Source organism: Colossoma macropomum, unplaced genomic scaffold (genome assembly GCF_904425465.1).
Source record: "Colossoma macropomum unplaced genomic scaffold, Colossoma_macropomum, whole genome shotgun sequence".
NCBI classification, from domain to species: Eukaryota; Metazoa; Chordata; class Actinopteri; order Characiformes; family Serrasalmidae; genus Colossoma; species Colossoma macropomum.
Genome location: NW_023494794.1, coordinates 14,676,364 through 14,688,991, shown reverse-complemented (window position 1 = coordinate 14,688,991; position 12,628 = coordinate 14,676,364). Strand labels below are relative to the sequence as shown.

At 38.7% G+C, this 12,628-nt stretch overlaps 1 protein-coding gene across 2 annotated transcripts in view; it reads left to right on the top strand.

The window, feature by feature from the left end:
• The window catches only part of myo1ca (myosin Ic, paralog a), a 55,809-nt gene that overhangs the window by 31,413 nt on the left and 11,768 nt on the right, over positions 1-12,628 (top strand). For both annotated transcript variants that reach the window (XM_036580339.1, XM_036580338.1), the window contains exons 7-20: positions 219-317; positions 404-517; positions 2,082-2,153; positions 2,287-2,406; positions 3,329-3,411; positions 4,834-4,939; positions 5,046-5,126; positions 5,649-5,740; positions 6,381-6,475; positions 6,579-6,625; positions 7,935-8,015; positions 9,063-9,168; positions 10,742-10,859; positions 10,969-11,082. In XM_036580339.1, coding sequence (XP_036436232.1) covers positions 219-317; positions 404-517; positions 2,082-2,153; positions 2,287-2,406; positions 3,329-3,411; positions 4,834-4,939; positions 5,046-5,126; positions 5,649-5,740; positions 6,381-6,475; positions 6,579-6,625; positions 7,935-8,015; positions 9,063-9,168; positions 10,742-10,859; positions 10,969-11,082 — 1,328 coding nt within the window. The remainder of the gene's footprint in view (positions 1-218; positions 318-403; positions 518-2,081; positions 2,154-2,286; positions 2,407-3,328; positions 3,412-4,833; positions 4,940-5,045; positions 5,127-5,648; positions 5,741-6,380; positions 6,476-6,578; positions 6,626-7,934; positions 8,016-9,062; positions 9,169-10,741; positions 10,860-10,968; positions 11,083-12,628) is intronic.

Here is a 12,628-nt window from a genome sequence, read left to right as displayed (position 1 = left end):
TGTTGTTGGTAGTGGAAGTCTGTATAGCTGTGTTTGGCAGTTATAGGCAAATATTTCTGATAAGAGTAAATCCTCATGTGCTGTATCAGAGTTTTAATGTGTTCACTATTGTTCTTTAAGATGGAAAATAATAATATGAGTAGGTTATATAAGAAGGTGCCTCGAAATATTTATCATACTATTTAATAAGTTTGATTTATTTTTAAATTCTCCATCAGGGTAACTGTCCAAGAGTGAGCTCTATCAGTGATAAGAACAGCTGGAAAATCGTCAGCAAAGCTTTCACTGTCATTGGTTTCAATGAAGAGGAGGTGGAGGTAAGGCATGCGCACACAGACGATGCTCAAACACACACCACTACATATGCCTCGGCCTCCCTGATATATGTTTCCTCTTTCTTTAGGAGTTACTGAAGGTTGTTGCTACTGTCCTGCATTTGGGAAACACCCAGTTTGGAGAGGATGAGTACGGGGAGACGCACCTTACCACAGAGATGCCGATTAAATACGTGACTGAGGTGAGTTATATATCTGTCCTATGTGACAACAAAGCTACATAGAGCTCACAATCTCATCTGAGGTAGGTCATATACCTACACTATATGGACAAAAGTTTTGGGACACACCTCTTAATCATTGAATTCAGGTTTTTCATTCAGTCTCATTGTCACAGGTGTATAAAATCAAGCACCTAGCCATGCAGTCTGTCTTTACAAACAGTTGTGAAAGAATGGGTCGTGGATTCGATCGTGGTGCTGTAATCGGAGGCCACCGTTGCAACAAGTCGGTTCACGAAATTCACGAGCGGTGTAAAGCATGCCGCCACTGGACTCTGTAGCAGTGGAAACGTATTCTGCGGAGTGATGAATCAGTCTGATGGACGAGTCTAGGTTTGGTGAATGCCAGGAGAACATTACCTGCCTGACTGCACTGTGCCAACTGTAAAGTTTGATAGAGGAGGGATAATGCTGTGGGGTTGTTTTCCAGGGATTGGCCTAAATCCTTTAGTTCCAGTGAAGGGAAACCTTAATGCTTCAGCAGACCAAGACATTCTGGACAATTCTGTGCTTCCAACTTTGTGGGAACAGTTTGGGGAAGAACCTTTTCTGTTCCAGCATGACTGAGCCCCAGTGCACAAAGCAAGATCCATAAAGGCATAGCTGAGTGAGTTTGGTGTGGAAGAACTTGACTGGCCCACACAGAGCCCTGACCTCAAGCCCATCGGTCACCTTTGTGATGAACTAGAACAGAGATTGTGAGTCAGGCCCTCTTGTCCAACGTCAGTGTCTGACCTCACAAATGCTCTTCCGGATGAATGGGCAAAAGATTACCACAGACTCTCTCCAAAGTCTTGTAAAAAGCTTCCCAGAAGAGTGGAAGCTGTTGCAGCCGTAAAGGAGGACCAACTCCATATTATTGCCTATGGATTTAGAATGGGATGTCATAAAAGCTCCTGTAGTTGTGATGTGTAGGTGTCCCAATACTTTTGTCCATATAGTGTATCTCAGGGTCAAATATATGTCTCAGATGAGTCACTTATTTGCACCAAAATGTGAGTTACGTATAATATTTCTTGACATTTTGTTAAACATCGCTAGCATTTGAGTTTTGGTCCAGCTGTAAAGACTTGGGCCTGTCGTGGACATGAAAGGAACCAAATGCACTGCAGATGATGCAAATGCAAAAATATGTGAGCTATTGCTTCACTTTGAACTTGTATCTACTCAAAGTAGTGTGTTGTCAGAGTCCTAGACAAAACACAGACTTCTGTACTCCTTCACTGTCAGCGTGAATCTCCTGGAGACAGAAATGTAACATGGTTCCTGTAAACAGTGTCTTCTATAATAGCTTGCAGTTATGAATCTTTATGGAACATAAAGGTTTCCATTAAGTACCTGTGTGAGATAAAATCCTTGCCTCAGGTGAACTAATTACCTGCCTCAGGTGAGCCAAGGCCAGACGTATTCACTGCCTGTGGTGATGAGAACACCTGTGTGACTGAGAACCTGCTTTAACTTCAGGCTTGTTGTGAACCTCATGCATAAACACAGCAGTCTCATGCAGATGTTGTTGTGTTGTCAGCTGTTGGGTGTGGAGGGCTCATATCTGAGCGAAGCGCTCACTCATAAGAAGATCGTTGCCAAAGGAGAGGAGGTAAACAGCTGAACAGCATCTTCCTTTGTCTTTGTTTCTCTCCCACATATTAATTTTGTCTGATATCTGTTGTATTTAATACAGAGACTCTGACAGTAAATGAGTCCATGACACTGCATTATGCCTGTTGCAGATGATCGGTCCACTCAGCCTTGAGCAGGCTCTCTCTGCTCGAGATGCCCTGGCCAAAGCCATATACGGTCGCACCTTTACCTGGCTCGTCCAGAAGATCAACCAGTCATTGGCCTTCCAGGTGACATAGCTCCTCCCACTCTTACCAAGTCTGCAGTTTCTAAGCAAAAATAAGTTAGCACCTTCTCTGCACAGAACTTCTGCACATTTTAGTACACAGTTACTGTTTATTTGCTGAATTTGGCACACATATTATCTAAGCCACTCGTCCTCCTGGGTCAACGGGGGTGCTGGAGCCTTTCCCAGCGCTCATTGGGCACTCACCGGTCTATCACAGGGCAGACACACAGAATTTAGCATCTCCAATTAGAGCACGTAGACATGGTGAGAACACACAAACCCAGGCCCTTTTTGCTATGAGGTGACAGTGCTACCCCCCCCCACACCACCATGTTGCCTGCTGAATTTCACATGGGGCTGAAATAAATAAAATGTGGCCTTTGCAAAAGTTCTGTTCTATTTTTATAAATTAAATATATAGAAAGCCTAGTCAATACAAACAGTGCACTCAAATTTGGAGAAGAATGCCATATGTCAGTCACTTTTTCCTCTAGGATGTGTTAACTTATTTTCACTTAGAAAACAAGATTCTGACTTTTGCATATATCTTTTGCACAGCACAATAATATGTTTACTCATATAGAGCAAACGTTTTTAAAATAACTGGCCACTTCCATACTTCTGTCATGGAGTGTATGTAGAATTTGGTAAAGTCTAGAGTGCCCATCTTTCCTGAGGTTTGAAAATAATGTTAGTTATTCCACAAATCGCCCTGTAGTGAGATGACATCCCATAATGCTTCAGCATGTCACTGCGTTAGACCAGTGAGTGTTCGTCTGTATTGTAAGGAAAGGAGATCAGAAAGTTCACCCAGGTGTTTTCCAGCCCGCTGAAGTGATCATGACTGGGTTGCACTGCCCTCTAGTGGACCTGCACCACATTGCACTGCATATGTTAATTAGCCCAATCTGACCTGTGTACAGGATGAAGTTTACTACACCAGCAAATGCTCATCGGTTATCGGCCTGCTGGACATTTACGGCTTTGAGGTCTTTCAGAACAACAGGTCGGACCTCATCTCTCTCCCTGATCTTTACCCTCCCATAACAGACTGTTCATTATCTACAAAATGCTCTCTCTCTCTCTCTCTCTCTCTCTCTCTCTCTCTCTCTCTTACTCTCTTACTCTATATTTTTCACTGCTCTTCTGTATTTCTATATATTCTATATTGAGGCAGCACCACACAAGCTGTGCGAGCCCAATTTTCACTTTTTGGGAAAGCAAAACTGATGATCACACTCTGAGGTTACTGCAATGACTGGATTACAATGGGGGTTCCCAACTTTTTGTTTCAGCCGAAACCTTTCAACATAAATCATTTGCATTAGTGACCCCTTGAGACTTTAAGGGGGGTACTGGTAAATAAAGCAGTTGTTTTTGGTCAAATAAAGGTTTTGGGTCTGAAATTGTATTTTTTTGGATATCTTATTAGATGTGCACATAAAAAGTAGCTAATTAAAAAAAAAACATTGTAAAACATATAAAAACTGGACGATGTGCAGGTTAGCATAATTAGCTTCTATGTGTCCACATGTTTTTTTTTTCATGTCTTCATACATTGATGATCATACTGCTTCAAACGTATCACACATTTAAGATGATTAAGATGCTTTAGCAATAAATAGTATATTAGCTAGTTATTAATTTTAATCTGTATTAAATTATCAGGTGGTTACAATGTTTATCACAATGTGATCCAGGAGCCGTAATTATTGAGTGAATCATTATTGAATGGAAATATTAACTTCTGTTGCTTTTTGTAGTCCCAATAGGTCACAATACAGCGTTACATTTAGTTTTTTTGTTTTTTTCCTTTTTTTAAAAAATAAAATTAAATTTAATTTAACAGTGTCTAATGACTAGTTAGTTATTTGCAAGTCCCTGGTTGGGCAAGCCTGCAATAATGCAATTTTCCAATTTTGTTAAGATTTTATGATGATTTTTAAATTATTATTATTATTATTACTATTATTTTTTTGCCACTTTTTTATTTTAAAGTCTATGCTTAATGTGAGATACCCCAAAATTTCCACAGGGCACAGACCTAAACCTAGTTTTAGGTTCAAAGTTGTTTTTTTACACCTGCAAGCACAAAATCAGTTCAGCGAATCATTTCTTTAAGCTGTTGTCTGAATTATAAGTATAAATATAAATATAGTTTTATTGTATTTGCATAAAAAGTAGCATAAGAAGGTCTTTTACTATCGTTTCTAACAAAAACAAACTGAAGTCTCATTTTGTGCCCCTGTGAATGTCTGTGGGAGTAAATATATGGTTTGTATCTTACATCAGACGCACACTTAAGTCGTGTCTTATATTAAATGAATGCATTTACCAAACAAACACTGGAATTATTTTAAAGTAATTCATCAGAATCTTTTGGCACTGTTCTGTTCCTTTAAGTAATATAACGGCACTCTGTCTGCAGTTTTGAACAGTTCTGTATTAATTACTGCAACGAGAAGCTGCAGCAGCTGTTCATCGAGCTGACGCTGAAGAGCGAGCAGGAGGAGTACGAGGCCGAGGGCATCGGGGTGCGTGAGTGTGTCTGTTAGTGAGCTGAGATGTTCGAAGTGTTGTTGAGAAGATCTGGATAAAATGGTAAAAGTTTCATCGAGAGTCTTTGTTGTTCTTGGACAGTGGGAGACGGTGGAATACTTCAACAACAAAATCATCTGTGACCTGGTGGAGGAGAAATTCAAAGGCATCATCGCTATCCTGGTTAGTGTGTGTCACCCTGTCTGGCTGAAGATGATTCATTTTCATACTGAAATTGCAGTTTGAAAGAGGGCAGTTTCCAAAAAGTGCAGCAATTTTATTTTTAATTATAGCCTGCATTATTAATAATGTCAGAACAGAAAAAAACAATATCGTCGCTGTTGTGAGTCTTTTGTCTCCAAAAATGGAGACTTTACAGGAAAATGAAAGGGATTCTTAACTTTGAATGGAGGTTAATAGAACATTTTTTTCCCAGCTAATTTTGAAGAATCTCTGTTGATCTATTTTTCGCAAAATTGTAACATAACATAAAAGGCAGCTGCTATTTTTAAATTCTGTAGAAAATTAAATAAAAAAAATTACTAAAATGGATATATGCTGGTTTTCTTGGCCAAAAAATGCCTCAATTTTATTTTATGGAAAATAATTGCAGTTTAAATCGCGGCCACAATTGTGGTCAGAGAACTGAGATGTTTTCTCCATTGAACTGAACTGAATTGAACTGAACCGAGTGAACTGAATCAGGATGAAGAGTGTTTAAGGCCGGGAGATGCTTGTGACCTCACTTTCCTGGAGAAGCTTGAGGACCGTTTGGGAGGCCACGCCCACTTTGTCACGTAGGTATACATTCGTACACAGCTCATTAAAACGTTTGTGGACGTCTAGCTTTTCTGAATGTTTGTAATACAGTGGAGTCTGTTTGTCAAATCATTATTTAGACAAAATCAGCTCTTCACACCAAGAAAGACTCTCATGAACATTAAGCTGAATGTTGAAGCTAAATATCGCTGCTGTCGGAACAAAGCCTCATATCTCCATTTTTGTTTTTCAGTTTTTGACATAATTTGAAAATGTTCGTTGCTCTTTATATAATGTGTAAATTTCATGATGAATGGACTAAAAGAAATGACCCAAAATAGCTTGGAAAAAATTCTGGTTCTATTGACTTACATTAAAAGTGAAGTATGTTTTTTCTTTCTACTGTAAAGTTACCATTTTGGAGATACGAGGTTTTGTTCTGACAGCAGCGATATACTCAGAGGATTAGCATGCAGAGGTTTATGGTCATAAAAACTATGCTGGTGTATCTTACTTAACTGAAAAGTGTTAAATGTCCCCAAACTTTTGGGCACAGACAGGCAGTGCACTAGCATACATACCTCCCTGCTTTGGAGTTTAAGGATTTTTTACAGCTCTGCTTGAATGATTTATGTAATTGTGACACTGTCGCTGATTGGTCGATTTACTGTGTTCCAGTCATAAACTGGCCAATGGGAAGATCCGTAAAGCAGTAGGCCGAGAGGAGTTTCGACTGCTGCATTACGCCGGAGAGGTCAACTACAACGTTAACGGTGAGAAGAGACATCTATCTGTCCATCCATCCTTCTGTTTATCAGTCTGTCTGTCCAGTTCACTGTTCTGTTGTTGATTAGTTTCTGCTGTGCTGCATTTCAGGGTTCTTGGACAAGAACAATGACCTTCTGTATAGGAACCTCAAGGAGGTAATCATGACGACGATTGTATGCAGATAATCAAACTTCAGTGTGGGAGTCTATTAGCGGAAGTAATCGTAGCAGCAGGACTGATAAAAAGTATCAAGTCTAAATTCTTCTTAAGTACTGAGTGACTTATAGAACTGCAGTAGAACATCTCAGTACATCCAGCGTCTGTCAGCATAGGAACTAAAGTTTGTTATGCACGTCATCTTTTTGGATCATTTGGTCTAAAATAAAATGCTTCAGCTGACCGTAAAGTGGTTCAGCTGCTGAACCTACAGCATAGAATATAATTAAACCCGAAACATGAAAAACTGAAGTAAAAATATTGTTTGGAAATTCTGAGAAAGTAATAATTCATTAAAAAATCTTACTTTATAGGCGCATATCATGGAAAACGTCATTTTTCTTGCTTCCTGAAGTAAAAGAATTTAACGTAGTATGTTATCATTGTTTTATTTGTTTAAAAAAAAATCAAAATGCGAAGATGTTCTGCTGTTTGTTTCCAGGTTTAGATGGAATAAAAAATCTAAATTTTCAATGTGGTCTCAGACTTTTGGAGCCTAATATATTTAGTGTTGATACATTAACATTTAATGACGCTCTTACTGCTAACTTTACACTTTACACTGTAATATTGCTGCAACTCCTGGTTATGTCTATACTCATTGTTTTTTTTTAGACTACCTGCCTGCTCTCATGTAAATACAACTTTTATATGCCATGTAAATATACAAATAGATATACCTACTCTCTCACTTTAACTTATGTCTATTTTTTGTCTCTTTTTCTATTTTTATTTCTATTTTTTATTTTCTGCATAGTATATGTACGTTTATGTTCAATTATATGTCTTGCTACTGAAACACTGCAGTTTCCCTCTGGGATCAATAAAGTTCTCTCTATCTATCTTATCTACCTAGACACTGGGACTATTAGCCACAGAGAAATATAAGATTTATTTCTGTGGGGTTATAAATGCAGTAAAATGGGTTAAGTGTTGATATTTTTGCACAGTAACTCAGCGTCATCGAAACATTCTACTCTTGCAGAGAACAATTAATACATCATCAAAAACTGGTCCGAAATGCTGGTCAGAAAACTGGTGTCTGTCCAATGTCAGTGTTTTTTGAAGCAAATATCTGCAGGTAGCAGTATCATCATGCAGCCCTACACGTTTGTAACTATTTAGAAAAAGTATAAATCTATCAAAATGTGCTTCTGAACATGGAGCTGAATAAATGTAGGTAGTTATTTATTACATCATTCATATGTATTTACGTGTGTGTGTGTTGTTTTCTGGTATGATGTACAGGTGATGTGTCAGTCGGAGAATCAGATCGTGAAGGAGTGTTTCCATACAGACGAGCTGACTGACCAGAGAAGACCAGAGACGGTCAGGCAGACCTACACACTCACAAACATCCACACAAACACACATACACTCACAAACATCCACACAAACACACACTCACACTCACAAACACACTCACAAACATCCACACAAACACACAAGCACACTCACAAACACAAACATCCACACAAATACACACTCACACTCACACACGGCTTTACACAAACACACACACTCACACTCACAAACATCCACATAAATACACACTCACACTCACAAACATCCACACAAATACACACTCACACTCACAAACATCCACACAAATACACACTCACACTCACAAACATCCACATAAATACACACTCACACTCACAAACATCCACACAAATACACACTCACACTCACAAACATCCACACAAATACACACACACACTCACAAACATCCACACAAATACACACTCACACTCACAAACATCCACACAAATACACACTCACACTCACAAACATCCACACAAATACACACACACACTCACACACGGCTTTACACAAACACACACACTCACACTCACAAACATCCACACAAATACACACACACACTCACAAACATCCACACAAATACACACACACACTTACACTTACAAACATCCACACAAACACACACTCACACACGGCTGTACACAAACACACACTCACACTCACACTCACAAACATCCACACAAATACACACTCACACTCACAAACATCCACACAAATACACACACACACTTACACTTACAAACATCCACACAAACACACACTCACACACGGCTGTACACAAACACACACTCACACTCACACTCACAAACATCCACACAAATACACACTCACACTCACAAACATCCACACAAATACACACTCACACTCACACTCACAAACATCCACACAAATACACACTCACACTCACAAACATCCACACAAATACACACACACACTTACACTTACAAACATCCACACAAACACACACTCACACACAGCTGTACACAAACACACACACTCACACTCACTAGAAAATATGCACAGAAAGGATTCACACTTCTTTTGTGTGGACAGGCTGCCACCCAGTTTAAGCTGAGTTTGGCCAAACTGATGGACATTCTGATGTCTAAGCAGCCGTCATACATCCGCTGCATCAAACCCAACGATGCCAAACAGCCAGGTACGTGTGTGTTTACTGTTTACTGTTACCTTCACTTTACTGAATATTTTAGGTTTGTTATGTTAAACTGGAATAAACTAAAAAAATAGGAATTTTGCACTAAAGTTGCAGAAAAAAAATTCACGTGTGATTTGTGTTCTCTGTCGAGGATGTGTTGACTTGTTTACACTTAGAAAATCAACACAAACATTGGATGGGGGAGGGGTATTCAAAATTAGTTGCACCCTTGCTTTAAATTCTGGGAGATGGAATATGCAAATATATCAGCCTCTGATCTACAAAACTACTGTATAGGCTGAAACTTCATAAAAGTAAATATGAACATTTTTAAAGATGCTGTCCTGTGTGAAGGTTTGTGCACCCCTGGTGAAATGACATGTTACGACATTCTGTATTTCTGCACATAACCCTCTATTGCATGATGTTGCCTCTTCCTCACTTTACAGAAACGTTATAAATATTTAAAGGCAACGATAGAGTTAACGATAAAGGGAAGAGTTTGAGTAACTCAATAAAAAGCACTTACTTGGTCATACTATCTCTTAGTCGGCACATTTAAACCTCTTTTTTAACATTCAGTATACATTTTTTTTTTGTTATGGGAATTTGCAGAAATATGTTTGTTGCCTAGAAGCAACATTGTGCAACAGTGGAATGGATTTGGAACAGTGAAGTGGAACACAGCTCTATATTATTTTTCCCCATTGTTGCAGAATGTTTTTTAATGTTTTTGAGTTTAATAATCAGGTCCAAAAATAATAATAAATAAATCAAGGACCATTTTATGCAAGAAAAATTAATTGAGTATTTTTTTTCTCTTATAATGCGTGCAGTAGAGGGTTAGTGCACAAGAACTGTTCATTTGCTGAATTTAACATATTGGAAGCAAAATGTATTTCCCAGTATTTCAAACTCAATAAATAAAATAAAATAGAAATATTTTATAAAAAATATAACTAAAGTATGCAGAAAATGTCATGTAAGTCCCCTGTAGAGGGCTTGTTAACATGCTTTCACTTAGAAAGCCAACAAAACATTTGCTCAAACTTGCATATGGCTGTAGCATATGTCTGAAGTCATAACAGCTTATGTCTCATGCAAGGCTGTTAACATCATTAGCCATAATGACATCAAACATTATGACATCTGTCAGGACAGTTACTACAGTAATAGTAACATGAGACTGTTATATTACTGAACATAATCTGTCACGACAACTCATAACAGCTTTAGACACCTACCATGACATGTTTATGACATGGTTATATTAATGTTCTGTTAATGTGAGTTCAAATAAAGTGTTACTGTGTTTACTTTATTGCCGTCTTCCTGAGATCAATATAGTCCCCACATTTATAGGAATACACAAACATTCCAATACTTTTGTTGGTTCAGTGATAAATATTACGTCCCTACAGAGATAGTAATACAAGTACAAGCTTATAGATATGCTGAGCAGTTATAGCTGCTAAAAGACTTATTCTGAGTCTTTTCTGAGGATTTTTAAATGTAATTTGGTTTATCTGGAGTAAAATGAATTCAGTCCAAGTCTCCCTTCTTTGTGTCTATGTAGGGAGGTTTGAGGAGGTGCTGGTGAGACACCAGGTGAAGTATCTGGGTTTGATGGAGAACCTGAGAGTGAGAAGAGCTGGATTTGCATACAGGCGGAGCTTCGAGGCTTTTCTACAGAGGTAACACACACTGTTTGTGCTTTTGTATGTCTGACTGTGTATCTGTCTATAAAATAGCACATTCTGTTTCTTTCATTATGTGTGTCTGTATGTTTGCGTTTGTGTGCAGGTATAAGCCTCTGTGTCCAGACACTTGGCCAAGCTGGCAGGGCAAACTGTCCGATGGTGTGTCCACTCTAGTTAAACACCTCAACTACAAACCAGAGGAGTACAAACTGGGCAGGTGAGAGGGGTGCGCGGGCATTTCACACTGTATTCACACTGGTCTGGTGTGGCGACAGATATGAGCGGATATCTCCTCTAGTGGCTGCATTTGGATGTTATGAGGGTGAAAATCAAATTAAAATTCAGTCTCGCTGAGTCAATATTTCTGTTATTAATACTTCTATTTATTTTAAATGAGCAGAAAGTCAGCATAGGGTTAGTTTATCATTAACCCTTTTTTACAGTAGCCATAAAATGAAATTTGCATCCTTATTTTTTGCACTGTGCATTTTTTCTTCAATAAAACAATGAAATACACTTGTTTGATGGAAATGTGTATGACCTGCAAAACCTGAACAGAACTTTGTATGTGAGCAAGTATGTCAACATTTATAAAAGTGTTTGTGTTGTGTTGAAATTATATTTTTTAATATTATTTTTTATTGTGGCAGTTTTACATGATTTAGTGATATGAAGAAAGCTGCAGTTGTGCTTTTACGCCTCACAAACAGCTCAACACACAACACTTCACACAGAGACAACAGTGTCCTAACTAAGCTGACAGCAGAGTTAGAAGGAAAATATTTTCTTTGATTATGTTCAATTAAAAAATTCAGAGTGGATTTCCGTTCTGCTGTCAGAGTGGCCACTAGGGGGCCTGCAGAAAGAGGCTAAACTGAACTGAACAAAATTCTACAATGTTGAAGATTCAGATGTGGGGAAGTTGGAGGACGTTGTTGAATATCACTTGCGGTCAAAACCCGTCATTTCAGTATATTAGCATCCAGATATTGTCTTCTGATGCAGATTTTGAATTTTGGAGGTAAAATATTGTGCTAGTGACCAGTGAGTGGAAGAACAAGGTGGGGGTTTCTAATAAAGTGGCCAGTGAGTGGAAGTAAAAGATAGGTGTTTCTAATAAAGTGACCAGTGAGTGGAGGTAAAAGGTAGGTGTTTCTAATAAAGTGGCCAGTGAGTGGAAGAACAAGGTTGGGGTTTCTAATAAAGTGGCCAGTGAGTGGAGGTAAAAGGTAGATGTTTCTAATATAGTGGCCAGTGAGTGGAAGAACAAGGTTGGGGTTTCTAATAAAGTGGCCAGTGAGTGGAGGTAAAAGGTAGATGTTTCTAATATAGTGGCCAGTGAGTGGAAGAACAAGGTTGGGGTTTCTAATAAAGTGGCCAGTGAGTGGAGGTAAAAGGTAGATGTTTCTAATAAGGTGGCCAGTGAGTGGAAGAACAAGGTTGGGGTTTCTAATAAAGTGGCCAGTGAGTGGAGGTAAAAGGTAGATGTTTCTAATATAGTGGCCAGTGAGTGGAAGAACAAGGTTGGGGTTTCTAATATAGTGGATGGTGATTGGTGGTAAAAAAGTAGGTGTTTCTAATAAAGTGGCCAGTGAGTGGAAGAACAAGGTTGGGGTTTCTAATAAAGTGGCCAGTGAGTGGAGGTGAAAGGTAGATGTTTCTAATAAAGTGGCCAGTGGGTGGAAGAACAAGGTTGGGGTTTCTAATAAAGTGGATGGTGATTGGTGGTAAAAAAGTAGGTGTTTCTAATAAAGTGGCCAGTG